At 34.4% G+C, this 21707-nt stretch overlaps 1 protein-coding gene across 1 annotated transcript in view; it reads left to right on the forward strand.

Annotated features, from left to right (window-relative positions):
* The window catches only part of RASA1 (RAS p21 protein activator 1), a 108925-nt gene that overhangs the window by 45501 nt on the left and 41717 nt on the right, over positions 1 to 21707 (forward strand). Inside the window, exons 2-6 of the mRNA XM_065919114.1 lie at positions 12174 to 12326; positions 13307 to 13446; positions 14033 to 14099; positions 17839 to 17956; positions 21053 to 21084. Of these exons, the coding sequence (XP_065775186.1) occupies positions 12174 to 12326; positions 13307 to 13446; positions 14033 to 14099; positions 17839 to 17956; positions 21053 to 21084 (510 nt within the window). The remainder of the gene's footprint in view (positions 1 to 12173; positions 12327 to 13306; positions 13447 to 14032; positions 14100 to 17838; positions 17957 to 21052; positions 21085 to 21707) is intronic.

Here is a 21707-nt window from a genome sequence, read left to right on the forward strand (position 1 = left end):
TTTCTCGGGGGACCAACACAACTTGGCAAAGCTGTTGCTCTCACTGAAACAGTTTCGTACAGCCAAAGGACACAGGCTACATCAGCGAAGAAAGAAAGCGCATAGGTCAGAATCCAGGAGAGACTTACTTGCAAGCTTATGGTTGTCCTTGCACAGTGGAGTCAGACAGACAGTTCTTAGTTCTCCTGGTAACAGTTTGGGACAATATGTATGAAGTATTGCTGATCAGGAAAGCTCATCTGAGCCTTGGTGCTTGAAATTTTTATTGAGGTTTAGTCATGTAGGCCTTATGCACCCTTATGGCTGACCTTTTTTACTCCATCAGTTTGACTTCAGAGGTGAACGAAGTCCTCCACCGCAAATAATATTAGTGTAAATGATCTGGCATGGTCCAGGGTTCTGAATAAACAAAGATAGTCTTAACTGGACAGGATTTTCATGTGCTTTGAGGTTATCTCCCAGGAGCGAGGCAGAGGGGAGATAGGCAGTTTAAACAACTCAAGCCAACTGTGTAGTTGTCATACAAAGAATGTGATATTTTGTTATTATAAAATAAAACATGTTAACATTGGAAGATCTTCATGACTCAGTGAACCAATATTGCCAAGTGGCTAGTTCATGATGCTACAAAATATACATGAATAAATGGTATACCAGTGGTCTTTAATAGCAGTGTATGGAACATTTCTGGGTGTGGTTAGATTCTACATTTTAACTTTTAAGTAGTTACATTGAATAGCCATTTTCATAACCTGTGAACCAAAACGATAAACAACTGATTGAATTCAGAAACAGATATGAGAATCTAGCTCTCTTAAGTTAGCTATTAAAGAGTATATGCAAATGTAAAATAATGCTACTCTTTTCACTAAATATTCTTTTGGAAATTGTCCTAAATAAGGAATATGTTTTTTATATTTACAATAGTAACTATTATGTGTTCATTTCAAATATTTACTATTGATTTAAAATTTTCTCAGTTTCAATTTCTGTTAATATTTATAGAAACAACTTACATAAACACATTTCTTTGGAGTCAGGTAATTTTTTAAATATGTCAGAGGACCTGGAGACCAAAAAACTGGTCTAGAGGTAATAGAAGGGCGAGATGAATAGCTAAGTTAAGGGAAGAGTAGGCTTGTAGTTGGGATCTCAGATAACTGCAGTAGGGATTTAAATGTTCTCATGAATCTTCAGTTCCATCCTGTCACTTTCATTCTTTCTTATTACAGACTGGCTCTAACAAGTAGTGGAAAACCTAGCAAGCATAATGAACAAAAGATTCTTTCTTGCATCTGGTAGCTTTTACCTTCAGAAGAAGACTGATTCTCACTTCGGTGTGACAAACCCTGCTTGTCCCCTGTACCATGGCATATTGACTGGGCTACATTCTTCAAAGAAAATGAAAGCTTCCTCAGGAGCTGTGTTGTTGGAAGTGGGGGAGAAACAGTAGCCAGAGGGTGGTGTGAGTGTTGAGTGATTTTCCCGAATGGGATGTGTGCCGACTATCAGCATCTTTGAGTGTTGGCAATTTGTATAGATTGCCAGTATTGTGGGAATTCAGAGCAGGAGAGGTTGGGGTATTCAGATGAGGAAACTAATATCTTTGCTCAGTTTTTCTACTAGGAAAATGGATGTGACTACAAGGCATCATATACTAGATGATTTTTAGATTAAACCATCACTTGGGGCAGAATGGTCTTTTTGGGCTCTGCCAGGGGGCATGGTGTTCCCTGGAGGGAAGAGTGATAAAAGATCTCTAGAATGGAGGTGGGAGGACAGTGCAGGTTGAGGAAATAGCTTGAATGGGAGAATGCAAGGCATTCACCATGTGAATTCCAGTCAGGGATTATGACTTGAAAATTTCAGTGTAGGCAGGAATTTTTGACAAATTTGTTTTTCTTAGCCTCCCACCTGTCAGTGCCTACTATTGTGCCAAGTGCTAAAGTAGAGAACTGTGAAGATTACTTAAATGTCCCAGTATCCTCAAGTACTTTTCAAATCTAATGGAGAAAAATAGATATGAAAATGACTAGCTATATTGTTGTTGTTCAGTAGCTAAGTTGTGTCCAACTCTCTGCGACACCATGGACTGCAGCATGCCAGGCTTCCCTGTCCTTCCCTATCTCCAGTATTTTGCTCAAGCTCATATTCATTGAGTTGGGGATGCCATCCAACCAACCATCTCATTCTCTGTTGCCCCCTTCTCCTCTTGCCCTCAGTCTTTCCCAGCATGGGTCGGCTCTTCTCATCAGGTGGCCAAAGTATTGGAGCTTCAGCATCAGTCCTTCTGTTGAATATTCAGTGTTGATTTCCTTTAGGACTGATTAATTTGATCTCCTTACTGTCCAAGGGACTCCCAAGAGTTTTCTCTAGCACCACAATTTGAAAGCATCAATTCTTCAGTGTTCAGCCTTCTTTATGGTCCACTCTTACATCTGTACATGACTACCTGAAAAACCACAGCTTTGACTATACAGACCTTTGTCGGCAAAGTGATGTGTCTGATTTTTAATACACAGTCTCTGACTCTGAAACCCGATGAACTGTAGCCCACCAGGCTTCTCTGTCCATGGGGATTCTCCAGGCAAGAATACTGGAGTGGGTTGCCATGCCCTCCTCAGGATCTTCCCAACCCAGGGATTGAACCCAGGTCTCCCATACTGAAGGTGGATTCTTTGTCATTTGAGCCACTAGGGAAACCCAAGAATCCTGGAGTGGGTAGCCTATCCCTTCTGCAGGGGAACTTCCTGACCCAGGAATCAAACCAGGATCCTTCTGCATTGTAGGCGGATTCTTTACCAGCTGAACTACTAGGGAAGCCTGACTATACAGACCTTTGTCGGCGAAGTGATGTCTCTGATTTTTAATTTACCGTTGAGGTTTGTCATAGCCTTTCTTCCAAAGAGCAAGCGTCTTTTTAATTTCATGACTGCAGTCACCATCCACAGTGATTTTGAAGTCCAAGAAAAGAAAGTCTGTCACTGTTTCCATTGTTTCCCTAATTGCCATGAAGTGATGGGACCAGATGCCATGACCTTCGTTTTTGTAATGTTGAGTTTCAAGCCAGCTTTTTCACTCTCCTCTTTGACTCTCATCAAGAGACTCTTTAGTGCCTCTTCACTTTCTGCCATTAGGGTGGTATCATTTTCATATCTGAGATTGTTGATATTTCTCTTGACAATCTTGATTCCAGCTTGTGCTTCATGTAGCCCAGCATTTTGCATGATGTACTCTGCATAGAAGTTAAATAAGCTGGGTGACAATATACAACCTTGATGTGCTTGTTTTCCAGTTTGGAATCAGTCCATTTTTCCATGTCTGTTTCTAACTGATGCTTCTTGACCTGCATACAGATTGATCAAGAGGCAGGTAAGGTGGTCTGGTATTCCCATCTCTTGAGGAATTTTCTACAATTTGTTGTTATCCACACAGTCAAAGGCTTTAGCATAGTCAGTAAAGCAGAAGTACGTGTTTTCCTAGAATTCCTTTGCTATCTCTGTGATCTAATGAATGTTGGCAATTAGATATCTGGTTCCTCTGCCTTTTCCAAATCCAGTTTGTACATCTGGAAGTTCTTGGTTCATGTACTGTTAAAGCCTAGATTGAAAAATTTTTAGCATTAACCTTGCTAGCATGTGAAATGAGTACAATCATATGGTAGTTTAAACTTTCTTTGCCATGTCCCTTCTTTGGGATTGGAGTGAAAACTGACCTTTTCTAGTCCTGTGGTCATTGCTGAATTTTCCAAATTTGCTGACATATTGAGTGCAGCACTTTAGCAGAAGCATCTTTTAGGACTTTTAAATAGTTTAGCTGGAATTCTATCACCTCCACTAGCTTTGTCTGTGGTCCTAAGGCCCACTTGACTTCACACTCTGGGATGTCTGGCTCTAGATGAGTGACCACACCATCGTGTGTAACTATATTATAATAAGACAAAATATCAAAAAATTAGTATAAGAAATAAGCTGGAGCATGATAGAAGAAGATTAATTATGACCAGAGGTTCAAGGAGATGGCACTTGTGATAGGCATATGATGGATGGCATGAATTTCCAAAGGCAAGCCAATAAGGACATATCAAGTGAAAGGAAGAGGATGATCAAAGGGACAAAGGCTTAAAAGTATGCATTTGATGTGTTTAGGAAGTGACAAATGGTCTTGTGAAGAGTGGAAAAGGATTCAGTTCTTTACTGAAAGAATTGAATTCTTTACTGATTGTCATGTCAGTAGTTTGGATTTTATTCTATAAGCAATGGGACAATTTCAGTTTTTGAGATGCAGTTCAGGCATAGCTGTTTGGGGTAAGTGTTACTACAGATAAACAAATAGAAGAGCGGGAATGACTACGGGACATGATAAGGAAGGATATTGACAGTGGGAAAGGAAAGGATTAGATAAATAAAAGGAATTTGGAATTGTCCAGGGTTTTTTGACCAATTGGATATGAGATAAAGAGAAGACTAAGAGGTACTGATGAGAAGTTTCCACTAGGTTGAACAGCTGTGTGATTTTTTTTTTAACCTTGAAAATCCAGCAATTTATAGTTTTAGTTAATAATTTGGGAGAGTGGATTGATCTGTAACATAAGTCAAGATGAGAAGCAGGGGAGAAGGAAGAGAAAGGATGTGGGAAATACTATGGTGAGGTCATATTTTGATGTGTTGACTTTGACTTACCAGTTGAGATATCCAGGTTGAAAGGTCCAGCAGTTGGAAATGCAGGTTGTCAATTATGGTTGGCTGTAGAGTTAGGAATGATTTATGTTGAAAAATACTGTATTATAACACCAGGTGAACCTGATGGTTATGTGCCCTAGATCATATACGCTCTTCATATTTTGGAGATGCTAAAGAAAATCCTTTTGACTATTATACCTATTATTGAGTGCATTATATTGGGAATTAGGCAGAATGAAATTATTTAAAATATAGTTTTATATTAATATTAAAATCGATGTATTGTTAAAGGGATGTTTTAATTTTCATAGTCACTGTGTTTATAAATAAGTACAGAATTATTTTGCAGCTCTTACTCATCTAAGGGGCAAAAGCTTTCTTTTTAATAAAATGTTGTGTTTTTAAAGCTGTCTTCTAGGGTTTTCAGAGAATGTCTCAATCTGAAATTATTACAGAGTACAGTTTGTCTCCTGTTTGAATGCTGATTTGAGAGAGGGTTAAACAACTGTTGGTGTTATTATGTTTTATGTACTTAAACAAGAAGGAGCAGTTTCAGAACAATCTTTTTTTCCATTGTTTTATCTAATAGTAATCAAGCAAATTAAATACTTTCTAGCAATTACGGTTATTTGTCTTGCTTAAGAATCAACATTGATATGAAATTGAATATACTTCAGGTAAAAATAAAATTGCATATACCAGGTAAAAATAAATTTAATTGAAAAAAATGAATGTATAGGCTGATCCTTTGATTTCTATTAGTGGAAGTTTAAAAATTTAATCAAATTTTTCTGTGACTTCTTAGGTAATTTGTTACATAATCTATTTATAATTTTATTAAATTTTAGAAAACATGCAAGACAGATGTTCAAATCTGTCAAAGTAGGAAATAGAGGAAATAGAAAAGTTAGAGAATAGTTTGCGTGTTACAACTCCAGTGATGCTGGAGATGCACTTTGTAAGTTGGCAGAAGTGTTATGGCTAGAGAGATAGGAAGGAATCAGTTTTGCTTTTGAAGTTTTGAGTCTGAACGTGTGGAAAGATGCTGTTGCCATTAACAGTGTAGAGGAGTAAAGCAGAAGGGGTGTGTAGATACATGTGTTTGCTTAAGGATAGCTGCTGATATTTTTGATTTGGCCTATAGTCACCTTAGGGCTTCCCAGGTGATCCTACGGTAAAGAATCCATCTGCCAGTGCAGGAGACACAAGAGACACGAGTTTGATCCTTGGGTCAGGAAGATCCCCTGGAGTAGGAAATGGCAACCCACTCCAGTATTCTTGCCTGGAAAATCCCATGGACAGAGGAGCCTGGCGGGCTGTAGTCCAGGGGGTTGCAAAGAGTCAAACACGATTGAGCACATGCACGCGCACACACACACACGCACAGTCACCTTAAGCTGAAACTTCTTAGAAGGTACTTGGTAGCTTAGAAGCTTAGGAGGAAAGTCAGCCTTAGAGAGAAGAATTTGGGACTCATCCTCACAGAAGTTATACTTTGAGCTGAAGAGATACAGATATTTCCATGGGTGAGAATAGAGAAATAGAAATTTCTGAGGAAATAAAAACCAAAAAACCCATAGAAAATAAAAATGTAGGATGACTTTTGGCTAAGTTGCATTATCTTTTCATATCCTTTAAAAAATGTTAAATAGGAAACATATTTTGAAAAAGCATAGGGAGGAAAACTGTCTAAAACAGTGCCTGAACATGGTAGGTGCTTAAATGTTTGTTGCATGAATAAAGGTAATTTGTTGGGGATATAAGGGATGTATGTGCTATGCTTAGTCACCCAGCCGTGTCCAACTCTTTGTGACCCCGTGGACTGTAGCCCGCCAGACTGCTCTGTCCAGTGGGGATTGCCCAGGCAGGAATACTGAAGTGGGTTGCCATGCCCTCCTCCAGGGGATCTTCCCAACCCAGGGATCGAACCCAGGTCTCCCGCACTGCAGGCGGGAGCCACCCAGGGAAGCCCAAGAATACTGGAGTGGGTAGCCTATCCCTTCTCCAGGGGATCTTCCTGACCCAGGAATCCAGCCAGGGTCTCCTGCATTGCAGGGGCATTCTTTACCTGCTGAGCTGCCAGGGAAGCCCTATAGGGGATGTATAGGCGAGAGTGATGGCCTTGCAGTGGAGAACTCTGAGTGACGTATTCTGATATCCCCAGCCCAGGAGATTATTGCCGAGAGCAAATGAGTGTATAGATCTGAGAATATTTTGAACTTTTACAATGTTCTTTGAGATCCTCTTTGAGGTACCGAGAAAGTTCAACAAGTGATGTCTTAAAGTCTAGTCTAATTCAGAAGGTTATATTCTTTCCATATTATTTGATAAGAGTTAGACTTGCAAAGTATATTTTGAAAGTTTAAAATATTTTCATGTTCCCATATCTGTATATAAGCTTTTTTTGGCCTTTGCTTGCCTTTACATTTTCCCTCTGCCTGTGACATCTTTCTCCCACTCTCAGTCCTTTGCTTTCTCTGAATTAGTTGCTCCTTACCTTGTAGGTTTCCATTTAGCCATCAGTTTTTTCAGAAGGTGCACACTAAAATGCTAAGACTGAAGTTTTCCATTTGCCCCCACATTCTAGTACTTGCTGTACCGGATTACCATTGCCTGTTTTGTCTGTATTCTCCTCGAGATCAGAAACCATAAACGTACATGTAGTGTTCTGTGATGTTAACTTGTTTTCTACCATGTGGCACAATGCTTGACGCATAGTTTGTTGGACATGGACATAGTTTGTTGGACCATGCCCAACTAAAGTTTGCTTTTAAACTTCAGACTTGGTATTTTAAAGATATATCTTAAAATACAAGTTAAGAAATGTTGTAATTGCAATAGGTAGCCACTGAATCACCATACCCTCCAAAGTTTCAGATCAAACATTGTGAAATTTTTTTTTTAAGTATTTTTAAGAAGAAAAACTGCCCTTCAAGGTAGTTTGCAACTGTGTTACAGTAATGCATTCATTGGACCACATAGTCACGAGTCTCATTTTGTTGCCCCTTTTTCATGTTCTTAGTTACTGGCATGAATTATAATTGTTCTAAAAAAACTAAAAAAAAAAAAAAAAATTGTTCTAAGAAAAACTAAACTGTAAAAAATCTTAGTTTTTTGATAAATGAAATTTCACAGATACAATAGCTGGAAGATGTGAGGTGGGAACTGTTAGACTCCTGCTAGTAAGTATTATGGTTTTCCTTTTTTTGTTACTTTTAAAAAATTTCTTTAACATGTTTGATAAGTGTACAGCATTTTTGGAGATAGTGTGACTCTCTCTACCTTTCATTATCTGTTTTTTGGGGTGATAGAAGTTAGGCTAGTGAGAATGAGACTATCTTGGTTGAGTGCACTTCACTGAAAATTTTTGATTGCATAAGCATCATGTTATTTGGTTCTACCTTTAGTAGGGTCAGTCTGTCAGTAAACTGAATTTGTGAATATATAATAGTACTGTTTTCTTAAGAATACTTCTCCAGAACATAAATCTCCAGGTCCAAAACCCTGTAAATATGTCACCTGTGGCAAAAGGAAATAGAATTTCTCCTCTTTTCATGAGCTAGTTTAATCTGAGATACACAACTAGATGCATAGAGACACACACACACATATACTGCTTACTTGCCTCAGCATACAAGAATAGTCAAGAGGTCGAACATACACATGAATATTAATTTTACTGTAATTGGTCTAAGGGTTCTATACCTCTTAGACTTAGCCTAGTGATTGTTCAGGTGAATTACTAGTGACCAGATTTTAGTCTGTCTGCATAGTGATACGGGGAAAAAAAAGACTGAATAAAATTGTTTACTGTAAGGTATCTTTACTTTCCCCTTTAAAAAGTCCTTTTTTTTTTTTTTTTTTTTGTTAACCACCAGCTTACACTGTACAACTGTAAGAACTGTGTTTGTTAAGAGGAAATGGAAGTTGCAGGAAGTTTATAGTAGTTTTAGCATGTTTTTAGTATATGTCTTACCAGTCTGAAATAACCAATTTAATTTCAGAGAGGACAGCATGTGTGAGAAAATCTGATTAACCCATCTTTGAGAGTTACAGAAAAGCTTTAGTTCATGATATGATCAGGCACAGAGTTTCAGGTGATTCAGGTGATAAAAAATTTTTTGGCAGTTAGATTTCGGCATATATGTCTCTCTCTGAGAACTTTGTTGTCTGTCAGTGACATAACTAGGAGGAATAGCATAGTGGAAAGTAAAAGTGATGTGCTAGGAACTTCAATTTAGTTTCCTTTTTAGACAAAGGATGTTTGTTGATAGTACTATTATAATTGTTCTCTACTGTAGTAGACAGTTTCTATTTAGTATTGTCAGGTTAGTTTTAAATACGTAGTTTGAGTTAAGCGTCTGTCTATATTCACACCAGGTTGCTTTCTTACTGTACAGATTTCTTTATTATTCTACCTGATTAGCCTCTCCAAAGTCCCTTAAACATACTGCACCAGTGTAAAACATGCGTTTATAAAAACATTTATGTGATTCTAGATTTAGAAATAAGATGATCCTATAGCTTGCCCAACTTGTCTTTTCTTGTTAACTTATTTAATATGTTTCATCTCAGGTGTTTTAGCTTAGATACAGTGATTGTGTAGTGTCTACTATGTCTGCTTGTAAGTTTCTTAACAAAAAATGGCAAAAACTAGCTGAGAAAAATATATTTACTTCTTATATTTCCTGCTGTTTCTTTTTCAAATCTTCCTTAAAAGAGAGAGAGAACATGAGAGAGAGGGATAACTTACTTTTAAATAGAAGAACATTAGATATTTTACTGTTAAAGTATTAGGCAAATTTAAGTCACATCATCTCAAATGCATATCGTCCTTGCTATCCCTCCAAAAAATATATCCACTTTGGGGTGGAATTAGGCTATTTGAGGGCTTCTAAAAGTCTAGAATTGCCAGGAGAAATGGGAGTATTCCAGGGTCAATTAATATGTGTGATCTGTAAAGTTCAAAGAGATGTTTTGGGAAAAGAAATTTCCTCTTAAAATCAGTATTTTAGCAGAAACGAAGATTGGTATTTCCTGTCCTCTTCCCAAAATTAGATGGAAAGTAAACAAGACTGGAAAAAAGGAAGATAACTGAGACTTAGGTGATCCACAAATTAAGCATTCAGTTACGCTGTAGTATAAAATTTAAGATTTTCACTGATGACGTTGATTTAGTCTTGTAGTCTGTGTATATTGTTTATAATCTGTATGTATCAAATTTTGTATGTATTTACTTATAATACTGTGCAACCTTCTGTGAGGCTACTGGTTATTCTGTGCCTATACAGCCTGTGGTAGTGCTTTTTCATTTTTACATATTTCTTTGAAGGAATTTAGGACAAATATTTAATATATTTTGAGGCTGAGATGAAAATTATTTTCCCCCTTTTTACAAGTGATGGTAATGAGGTACAAAGTGTGGAGACTTAACCATGATTATGGAGGTTTCTGGTAAAGTCCTAGTCTCACCAGTCCATTTAATCTCTTTTGAAGACATTTAGGAGGTGTCATTGCAACCGTCTTATCTGTGCAGATGCAGTTAAAATATTCTTGTTAGTATGATTCATCTTGATAATTTGAAGTGAACATAGATCAAGAAATTCTAAGTTATCTGAGTAAGACCATTCAGTTTTTTTCCTTGAACAGAGACTTGTATCAGTGGAATGTTTGAACACTTTTGAGAATCACATTCAACTACATATATGCTCATATACCTATAATTTTGTTATAGTCGTAATTAAGAATTGACATGTTTTACCTAATGTGTTCAAAACTTAAGGTCTTTTTGCATAAAGGGACTTACTAATAATCAGGAAACAAAAGTTGTTTATTTAGTTTTAAGTCTTTGTCTTGAACTGAATACCTGATCAAACGCCAGAATCTTACAGAAAGTACATAGATGTAAAAACTGAAAATCACCTCCATGTATCATCTTACAGTGAGCTCACAAAATGAGATTTAAAAAAATCTTTTAATTTTGACATTTTCCTTAAAACACAACAGAAATTTTAACAAATATCAAGTACACAAAAATACTGTTTAAAACTGTCCTTAATTTTGTCTTTGTTGAATGTGTCAATCTGCTCTCTGTGTTAATTCCACTACTTTAGGTAAGAAGGAATGTACCTGTTTGATATTCCAAAGTTGAACCATATATTTTCACAGCTAAATACACTGTGAGACTGGAATTTCAAAATTCTGTTCTGGTCATCTGTAATTGAGCATTTCAGAGAGCTTTAAATGATCATTGGTCCAAGCTTTTCCTATTAGACTTGAAAAATCACAGGTCTGAATAGTTAAATTTACTTGTCAGTAGCCTCAAAGAATGGTTGAAGTAAAGACTAGGATTTTAGAGGAATGCAGTGTTTATTTGTTGTTGTTCTTTTTCCTCTAATACTATTGGTTTACAATTGTATTTTTCCTGTTAAGTTACAATGAAACTCCATGACTGTTTTTTCATTATTTTATTTATCTTATACACAGATTTTCAAATAAATAGGTTGGGTTTTAGAAGAAAATTAAAAATAATTCTTGTGAGAAGTTTTAAGTGTTTTGTTTTTTTTTAAATAAACTAAGAAGTCAAGAATAGTAAACTTTCACTACATCAAGCTTACAGAAACAGTCATAGTACTATAATAGTTTTGACTGTCAATTTATGGCTAGATAATGTGTATGTCAATGTATTGTTAATGTAAATGTTTATTGTTTTCCTCTCAATGTTTCAAGTTAGAATATAAGTACCAAGGATAAATTTGGATGACTAATACAGTGAAAGTGTAAAAACACTTTAGAACAATTGCTTTGTAGATTTGTTACTATGGCCATATGAAAATTCCAGTTTGTTTATATCAATCCATGTGGCTTTTATAGGCATAGATTGGTAGTGTGGATGATGCTAGGGTTACAGCCATTCATTTAAGCAGATCATCTAGTAGTATGGTAGGTAGAAGATAGTTAAATTGAGAGCAAGAAAATAAGAGAGACAAAGTTATTATTTATTTTCCGTCTGTTAAGTTTGAAGAGTTCAAATGTGTGGTTATGGAGTGGATCATCTTAAGACAAAGGGAATAACCAGCTTCATATTGAAATGGAAAATGAGAATAGTAGCCTTTAGACAGTATCATTTCCATTTGTCCATCTTACTCTTATTTTTCTAATTAGGCATTTGATTGTAAGAAGTGTTTCTATCTTGAACAGATCGACAGTCCTGGGGGTTCGAGAGATGGGCAGAAATAGAAGAGGTGAATATGTGAGGTGTTTGGTTAAGCCTGAGCTTATAGAACAGATTAAAAAATGAGTAAATGAGTTCATTATTTTTGAGAGACTAGGAAATTAAAAATAATTGAGTTAAAATTGGAATGAATGTTTCAGAATAAAATGTAAATGTTTGTTACATGTAGGTATGCAAAGTCTTTCGTATGTTTTTCAACTACCATAGTAATTTTATGGTTTCTGTTTTTATTCTAATGTTTTAACTTTCTTTCTTAGGTGGTATCATGGAAAACTTGATAGAACTATGGCAGAAGAACGCCTCAGGCAGGCAGGGAAGTCCGGCAGTTACCTTATAAGAGAGAGTGATCGGAGGCCAGGGTCCTTTGTGCTTTCTTTTCTCAGCCAGACGAACGTTGTCAACCATTTTAGGTAAGTCTTTATTCCTATTATGAGGCTACGTCCTACAGCTGTTTTGCTGTAGTATTCATAAATACACCCGCTTTAGTGACATTTAAATAATGGATAAAGAAATGTGTTTTCAATTAAATGATTTAATAAGTGTTTTAGAGTAGATATTATTAATGCATACATTTTTGTTTAAAAACCGTATTATTGGACTTTTTTTGTGCTGATCATAAATATAGTTACTGCTTTTAAAGTACAAAGAGTTACAAGGAAACTTTGGTAAAGCAGAAATAAAGGAAATGTATACTTTCAGATCACTGAGTAATAGAAAATGCAGAAACTGTTTTAAAAGTGCCCTTTACTTCATTTTACCTTTTCTGTTCTGAAACTCTTTCCAGACATTCATTCCTTTAATCAGTTATCTGGATTTTCAAGTACAGCTGTAAAAGTCTGTATCAATATATTTACATATAGTTTTGTCTTTGATTTCATTTTTATGGGAGATATTGAAAAAGATCACCTAGTGCCTGTAAAGTTAAATGATAAAGTGTTTGTATACCCTTAATTTTTAGATTTTAAAATAGACTTTAAAAGTACTATCATCACACACGTGGGATGTGAAATTATTATACTCTAAATATTTCAAGAGCTCTGTAAGCTACTTTTTTAGCCTAAGAAAATTATTAAAATTGCTCTTTTGTCTTAAATGTGGACAGTAAGGAGAGATGTCTGAGGATGGATTTATAAATATTTTAATGAATTAAGTACTTGAGGTTTATAAGTCAAGATATGTATTTCATTTCAAATGTATGCATATATCTTTTCAAAAAGAAATAGCTTCAAGTAATTTGCATATGGTGAAGGTATTAAGTGGTATTTTAATACAGGGATGTAGGTAAAGGAAAAGTATGAGAATTACAGATTTCTAATTTCTGTGGAACTTGGTCTTAAAAATTGACTATAAAGTTTTTTCTTATATTGTATGTTTTTTCCTGTACAAATAGGATTATTGCTATGTGTGGAGATTACTACATTGGGGGAAGACGTTTTTCTTCTTTGTCAGACCTAATAGGTTATTACAGTCATGTTTCCTGTTTGCTTAAAGGAGAAAAACTGCTTTATCCAGTTGCACCACCAGAGGCAAGTGAAATGTCTTTCAAAACTTTTTTATTTCACTTTACTAATAGGATTAGCTCTTGTTCAGTGTCTCATGATGTTTATTATAATATAATTCAAAATTTAATTTTGGTTGTAGTGTCAGACCAAAATTAGCAACTTCTTTTAAAAAAGAGTGATTTTACTTTGTATTTACTAGATTTTTTATCATACTGTATGATGATACCCTAACATATATTTCTTAGTAAGTGAGGAGTAATTACTGATTTCATAGTACTAATGCTGAAGTTGCTCTGAGATTCTGAAATGTCTTATGCATCATTGGAGAAAGCTTATTTTATATGTTCTGGGGTTTATTTAAAATTAAGTGATAACTCATAATACCTGATTAAAAACATATTGGTTATACTGTTAAAAGAATTTTTGTAAAAACAAAAACATAACAAGATGAGCATTTCTAGAATTTGGATTTTTAGAGCCCCAGCAAAAAATAGTTTGATCCTAGGATTCTATAATGTGGATTTTTATTGACTTTTTATGTGGACATACCCAGTTTGACTTTGACATAGAAAAGTTTTCTTCTGTAAATCAATTTTTTTATGGTTTCTAGCCAGTAGAAGATAGAAGGCGTGTCCGAGCCATTCTCCCTTACACAAAAGTACCAGACACTGATGAAATAAGGTATTTTATAATATATTTTCATTTATAGGCATTTGAAACAGACTTTGAAAATTTGTAGCTCTTGGACTAGGAAAGTTTTGGAAATTGAGGAAATAGCGTCCAGCAAAGCATGTCTTTAATGTTAAAGTCCATTGTTCCTGTCTCCCTGTGTTGGCATATCTGTTCAGACTGTGGATTTGGATCAGAGAAGCTACAGTGAAGATGACAGGAGAAATAGCTTAGCTTTTATTAGACTATCTTACAAAGTAAGGAGAGTTCTATTATATTCGGTACTGTTTTAATTTTTATTACATGACATTTATGCCTCATCTGTAAATGTTACTCAAGTGATGATTTAATTTTTATTTTACATTATGAGTGAATAATTTTAATTGTTATTAATGGTATAAAACTATAGAACATAGTAAATTTTGTTTTTTTATTATATAATTTATAGTTTGTTTTTATTATGTCTGTAGAATTTGATTTATTATATGAATTGATAATTATCAAATTTACTATGTAATTTGGTAATCAGTTATCAAATTATCTATATCTTTCTGTAAGCTACCAGCTTTCTGATTTGTTTCTTACTTGTAAAATGTTAACGCTACTTTGGATAATTGCTGGCCCTGAGTTAAAGCTTCTCATGGAAATCAACAGCAGCATTTAAAATGTAGTCATAACTTTTGGAAGGTACTAAAAGCCAAAGACAGTAAAACTGTTGGTGCCTTAGCACGAATCAAGACAGTGTAACAAATATATAGTGTTTTTCACTGCCCCACACTTGCGGTTAAACAAAATCACTGGTTTCACTTATGACTGTTCTTGGCGAGATACGAAAGCATATTTATTTTCTAAATCTCACCCTATGGCTACATATCTTTTTAATATCTTTGTGATGAGATGGGACATACTCACAAAGCACCTCTACTGTATACCAGAGTTCAATGTTTTGAGGAAAAGAGGTACATTGAAAGCTGAACTGGCTACCTTTTTTGTGCACACCATTTTCACTTGAGAGAATAACTGACAGGCAAATTAGAGTTATTCAGACTTGAGTATCTGACCTTTTTTTAAGAGGAATAACAGGCAGTATTTGTTGCCAATGACAATTTGAGCTTTCAGGGAAAAATGAGAATTTTGGATACCCTATATTTGCCATCAGGAGTTTGACAGCTTCCTAGATACTTCATGACTTTTCTGACAAGATTGGTGGTGATACTGAAGAATGTAATGTTTTGATACTGTATAACATATTTATATATGGATGGTTCTGCATAGCTCAGTGAAACAGTATTTTCTAAGTGATCAATGCATGGTGTTACCAAATTATGGCTGGGCAAAAGATCTACTCAAAGGGTAAAACAGACCAATAAATGTTATTGGAGTGGGACAGGAAGTTGATAGATGCGTAGTTTAAGATTCCACATTATAACCAACCTGCAAGAAAGTACTACTGTCAAGTTTTAGGTTTAATGTCGTAGACTATCTATAGTTATCTGAAAGGCTATTAATATACTCATCCCTTTCACAGCTACGAATTTGTGTAAAGCCACATTTTCCTCATATACTATAAGCAAAAAAACTGTATAGCAAAGACTGAATACAGAAACAGGAGAATCCAGTAGTTTTCAGTTAAGCTAGACATGTGCAAAAATGCAAGACAATAATATTCTTACTGAACTTGTAAAAATTATAATTACTTTTTGTATTATCATGATAATGGGGTATGTTGATATTTTAAAGGAGTTAATAAATATTTTTAAATATTTACATTTTGAACTCTGATATGGTAAACACCAATAGATAGATAATTCATCTAAATGAATGAATGAGAAAACCTGTTAGGGAATCAATTTTTAAAAGTGTAAATGGGTCCTGAGAGACCTTCCAAAAGTTGAATACTTCTGATCTAGGTAGGTGAAAATTTTAAACACAAATTAGAATGACTTAGTATGTATGAAGTTGTGAGTCATTTTAAATTTGTATATACCTGAGAGGGGTTCCTTGGTGTGTCTCAGACAGTAAAGAGTTTGCCTGCGGTGCGGAGTTCTGGGTTTGATTCTTTCATTGGCAAGATCCCATGGAGAAGGAAATGGCAACACACTCCAATATTCTTGCCTGAAAAATCCCATGAACAGAGGAGCCTGGTGGGCTCCATAGGGTTGCAAAGAGTCAGACATGACTGAGCAACTAACACACACAAATAACTGAGAAGTGTTTTTTTTTTTTTTTTTTTTTTTAAGGAAAAATATCTGAAGATTAATAAAATTTAATAAAGCACTTTAACCTGTTTTGAAGAAAAATGAAAAATAATACATAATGAATCTTAGGATTATGTTATGTTATATTACTAGCTGCTAGTAAGTTTTTTATTTTCTTTTTCTTTTTTTTGCATCATAAAAAGTTGGTAGTATAACAGCAATAAAAGAAGTAAACAACTTAAAAAACTCTTATGACTGCATTTGACCAAAAATGAAACATGACATTTCTCTTTTCTCTTTGACTTCTTATCCATAGGCACTCCCTTTTTACTTACTCATGATTATTTTCTTAATGTATCTATTTGGTCTAGAAAAGAACAATTTATTTGGCTAAGTGGTTATGTCTGCCACCTTTCAGGTAGTAAAATACTGGTCACTGTTAAGACCTTTAGAATCAAGGTAGAATGCAGTATTCTGTGCTATTCAAAGAGTGTATTTCAAGTGTGATGAACAGTTTTTATTCTTGAACTACTCCAAGTAACAATGAAGCTTCAGATAGTCTAGAGAAAAACAAAGTTTTCAAAGACATGAGAAGAGATTTACTTACTACAACTTTGGTTTGTTTATTAAGTTTGAATATTTGGTTTGAATATTAAGATTGAAAGGAAAATTGATTAAGTAAATACATATATATGACAGATAATGATACAGATACAGGGTTAGTGGTAGCATCCAATCAATCTTAAAATCTTAATCACTCAAAAGCATTTGTTCAAGCCTAAAAGGAAAAGTTCAAGGAATTCTTAATGGGTTTTATATTGATGAAATACATTAACAATTTTTTAGTTCTGTGATTGGGTAAAGATTGAAAACATCTAGACAGCAATGAAAATAAACTATATTGTCTGTGTGTATATATATATCCCTTCACTTGGATATTGATGACAGAAAAAACATGCATGCATTTTCATACCCCTTGGTTCCACTTTTGGAGAAAGAGTGCTGTACTTGTTGTACCGTGGATAGCTGAGTGAATTAAATAAATCCTATTTTTTTTTAATGAGAGAAATGTTTAGTTTCATAAGCATCTGTGTGGTAAGGCTAATTATGCTTATTTAAAATAAACTTTTTATAAATAACTTGTGTATGTGGAATGAGTTAATGTTTATAATTTTAGTTTAAATTACTTTTGAAAGAGTAATAACATTGAAACTTAAATTTTAAACTTCAGTTTTCTTGTAGTTACACCCCCAAAGCTGTAATATATGTATAATTACTGTCCACATAAATTCCAGTTTGAGTCTAATAATAATCCAGTGATATAGGTAGTACAGTTACCATTGTTAAACCCATTTTACACATGATGAAATTTATAAATATCTTCAAAGTTTTACGTATAAATAATGACAGAAACAGAACAAGAATCTAGGGTATTTGACTTTAACACCTTGCATTTTTATAGTATTATCTCTATGATGTGGTATATGATCATATAAATTTCCATGTTTCAAGATTTCACTTAATTTTGATAACTTCATAATTACTATTTTCAGTTTCTTAAAAGGAGATATGTTCATTGTTCATAACGAATTAGAAGATGGATGGATGTGGGTTACAAATCTAAGAACAGATGAACAAGGTCTTATTGTTGAAGACTTAGTAGAAGAGGTGGTAAGTTTTATTTTTTTCTTCTCCTTCTCAAAACTTTAAATACTTCTTAAATTTGAAACTTACCCATAATCAGGGAAATCAGCTATAGATATACTTCTTTTATGAAAAACCTTAATTCATCAGTGCAAGTAGTTTTTCATTAAAATGCATTTGCTGTTGGTAAATGCTGTTTATTTGTAAAGAGCACATCCGAGTTAACCACATCATTCTGTAGCTGCCAATTTTCAGAAAGTTTTCATGAGTTTCTAAGAATTAAAAACGTATTAATGTTTGTGCTTGTTTGTATCCCTTCTTAAAAGTCTTCTTGGTCTTCCTCATAAATGATGTTATGTCAGACTAACCGTGGAATCTCAAATGGTTGCACACGTTTGCTTTCAGATTCTTTATCTCCCAAATATCTGTATAATTTTCTAGTAACCTTGGAGAAATTTAGTTACATTACACATATATTATCACATGGTTTTATATTTTGAATATTTGACTTGTTTTCAGTGTCATCACCAAGTACATTATCAGCAGTCTTAGACACAGTATAAATAATTCTACATATGCATTTTTAGATACAGATCAGCATTCAAGCAGCGTTTCCACTTCAAATACAGTATTGAGTATCACCGAAACATATTAAACGTTGTATTATAGTTTAGGAATTCACTCATTTGGATTTGTCCAGCAGGATGGAATGGTTTTCTGTTATTCTTTTCACAACCTTCAGAGTGACTACTTTTAAATTATGCCTTGAACCTGGTAATATGCTGAAACCTGTGCTCTGATTACTGTTCCAGGAGGACGGCAGTGGAGAATATTTTTCTTTACTATTAATTCTCTTGTCTGTCTAGCCAGATCTTGATATGTAGAAGTAAAACATACTGAGGAAAAGTGGGAAGAGTTGAGGAAATGGTATGATATGTTCCATACTCATAGTCACATCGTTACTTAGGTAGAAGAGTTGGGATTAGAACTAAGGCCTAGATTAGAATTCTATCTTCTATAGCAGAAGAGGTATTTATTCTCTATGGGCAAGGCATGTTCAAACTGAAGAATCTTACTATCTAGGTTAGTTTTACTAAAAAGCTGCTTCACAGTATGTTGAATTTTCTTCCTGTTGTAACACACCTACCCTCATTATGCTGATTATTTAAAGGAATTGAAGTATAGTTAAACTTTTCTTTCAAGCTCTTGGGACTCTGGGTCAAATTTAACAAGACAAATTTGAATAAGGATAAGTGAAAATTACCCGATGAATACAGGAAAAAAAAAAAAATCCTGTTTGAGATAAGGAGACATGACCTAACATAAAAGGAAAGAAAAAAAGAACAAGTTAACAGTCCAATATGAGTTAACAATGTAATGTGGCTGTTAAAAATGAATATGGTCAAAAAAAAAAAGTGAATATGGTCATACTTTGAATTAGTAGTGGAATAATCCCAAATTAAAATTACAGTTTTTCTCCAATATTTAGAATGATTTTTCGTAATGGTCTTTATTGGAACATAGTTAATCCTTGAAGGTTAAAGAGCCATTTGGTGATTATCTAGATTTCAGACAGGTGGTTTGGTAGTTAGATTTGAGAGATTTTCCACTTTGACATTCTAATTTTGATTACCATTCTCCAGGCACATGTGTTCTGTTAGTCTTAATTCTAGAATATAAGCTCTCTGAGGATTTCTGTCTCTGATTCAGTGATGTGTCGCCAGTGCCCAGAATAATGCCTTGAAGTAGAGGCAGTCAATCAGTGTTTGCTGAATGAACGGCTGTCTCTATGCCAGTTGTTTTCCATCTTCCTTGACACTCCTACCCTGCTGGACTGATGTGTGAAATATGATTGTCTCTCAGTTCAGCTCAGATGTTGCCTTTTCTTTTAGAGAGATTTTATGCTTTCTGAGGCTAAATTGTTTCCTCCTGTGTTTCCATAGCACCTTGTTAACTTTGTATCCCATTACATTGTAAAATAAATTTACTCTGTAAAAATCTTATATAATTAACTCTGGGTAAGAAAATAATGTATTTTGTTTTTATGTCTTTTTTTTTAAGTGTTTTGTAGTATAGAAGGCATTTAGCAAGTGTTTGATTTTACTTTGGTTAGATATTTGAGTGAGGACCAAATTGAGAGAAGTATTAATAAATCTACATATACTTAGTCCATTTTTCTATTCTTACCTTTATTATTCAATGGAAACTTGATGCCACAGTATACTGGCTGGGTATTAGGACTACAATTCAACAGATATTCAGTGAGAATTATATGCCCAGCTTTGTGCTAGTGGTTTGGTGGTAGTTGGTATTAACAAAGAATGACTAAGGTCTTAAGATGCGTATAGCCACGATAATGAAATTAATATCACCCAGTTATTATAGCAGAATCTAATAGAGTAAGGTAAAGTTCAAGAGATTATAAAAGAAAGTTGTCTTTTCTATTCAGAGTAAAAGTTCATATATGTTTTAGGGACGCAGTGTTATAGAGTAGGCACTGTGTTTGAGAGATCCTGCGTACACAGTTTAGGTTTTAACTAATACCTAGGGAAGTAGTGAGTGGAAAGGGCATTCTAAGTAACAAAGAACAGGCTACAGTGGTGGGAGAATGTAGATTAGCAAAGAGGCAGTTTATGTGCCTCTGTATACCATGGTTACAGTATATAGATACCAAAAGAGAAATGAGGTAGAAAACGTAGCCTTGAGTCATATGATAAAGGATTCTGGTTGTAAAGTGAGGAATTGTAGGCAGTAGAGAAGTATTAAAGGTCTTGTTTTTAAAATTTGTTAGTTTTGTTTGATGTTTCTTAATGCAGGGCAGAGTTGAAGTTGAAACTGATGAATCCATATTGGAGTGGTGTGGGGCACAGAGGTAGTTACACTAGTTGGGCTACTGTTAATAGTTTCAGAAAAGGAAGGAAAAGTGCCTGGATTAGAATAATCACAGAGAGAGAGAAGGACGAAGGGGAAGAGTTTTGAAAAGACTTTTCATAAACAGAAGCACCTTTTCCTGTATATACATAAATAAATATGAAGGTCAGGGTGTAGATATATTTGAGGATACAATTTTATTAATTTTATCAATACATACATAAAATACTGTCTTAATGTCTTCCCCTTTAGGGCCGGGAAGAAGATCCACATGAAGGCAAAATGTAAGTTTGTGCTAATTATTAAAAGGAAAAAATATAATGTACAATTACTAATTGGAAAACTTTGATCTAAAAATGTTTTAGAAGAAAAGTGATATTTTTTGAGCTGTTTTAAAAATTTATTTGACTCAAGAATTGATTTCTATTTTCTTAAGGACCTAGTGATAATGAAGATGGCTTATACCTACATACAGTTCTTAGATCACCAGACTAATGACTTTTTGATTAACAGTAAACAATACATTAATAACATTATGAATATCATAATTCCTCACACTTTGTTTTCTTGTTGATTACTTCTTAGTATTTCTTTTTGTTGCCATATCTTTTATGTACTTTATAGTTCAGTTTTTGTTTTGTTTTTTTAAAGTCAGAGAACTTTTCCCTGAATTACAGTTCTTTACCATATTAATAAGATTCTGCAAGGACTTTGTTTTTATAATTTTTTTAAGACAGATTTTAAGTATCTTATAAGGGCTGATTCAAAGATCAGGCATTACTACACTTACTGCTTGCCACATTCTTCCCTTATTAGTTGCTCTTACAAGGCATCATTCCACATGGGGTTTCAGCTGTGCTCTCATTTATTAGTGTCCTTGAAGATCTTTTTCAGTGTCCTTCTCATC

This window comes from Muntiacus reevesi, chromosome 1 (genome assembly GCF_963930625.1).
Source record: "Muntiacus reevesi chromosome 1, mMunRee1.1, whole genome shotgun sequence".
Taxonomy (NCBI): Eukaryota; Metazoa; Chordata; class Mammalia; order Artiodactyla; family Cervidae; genus Muntiacus; species Muntiacus reevesi.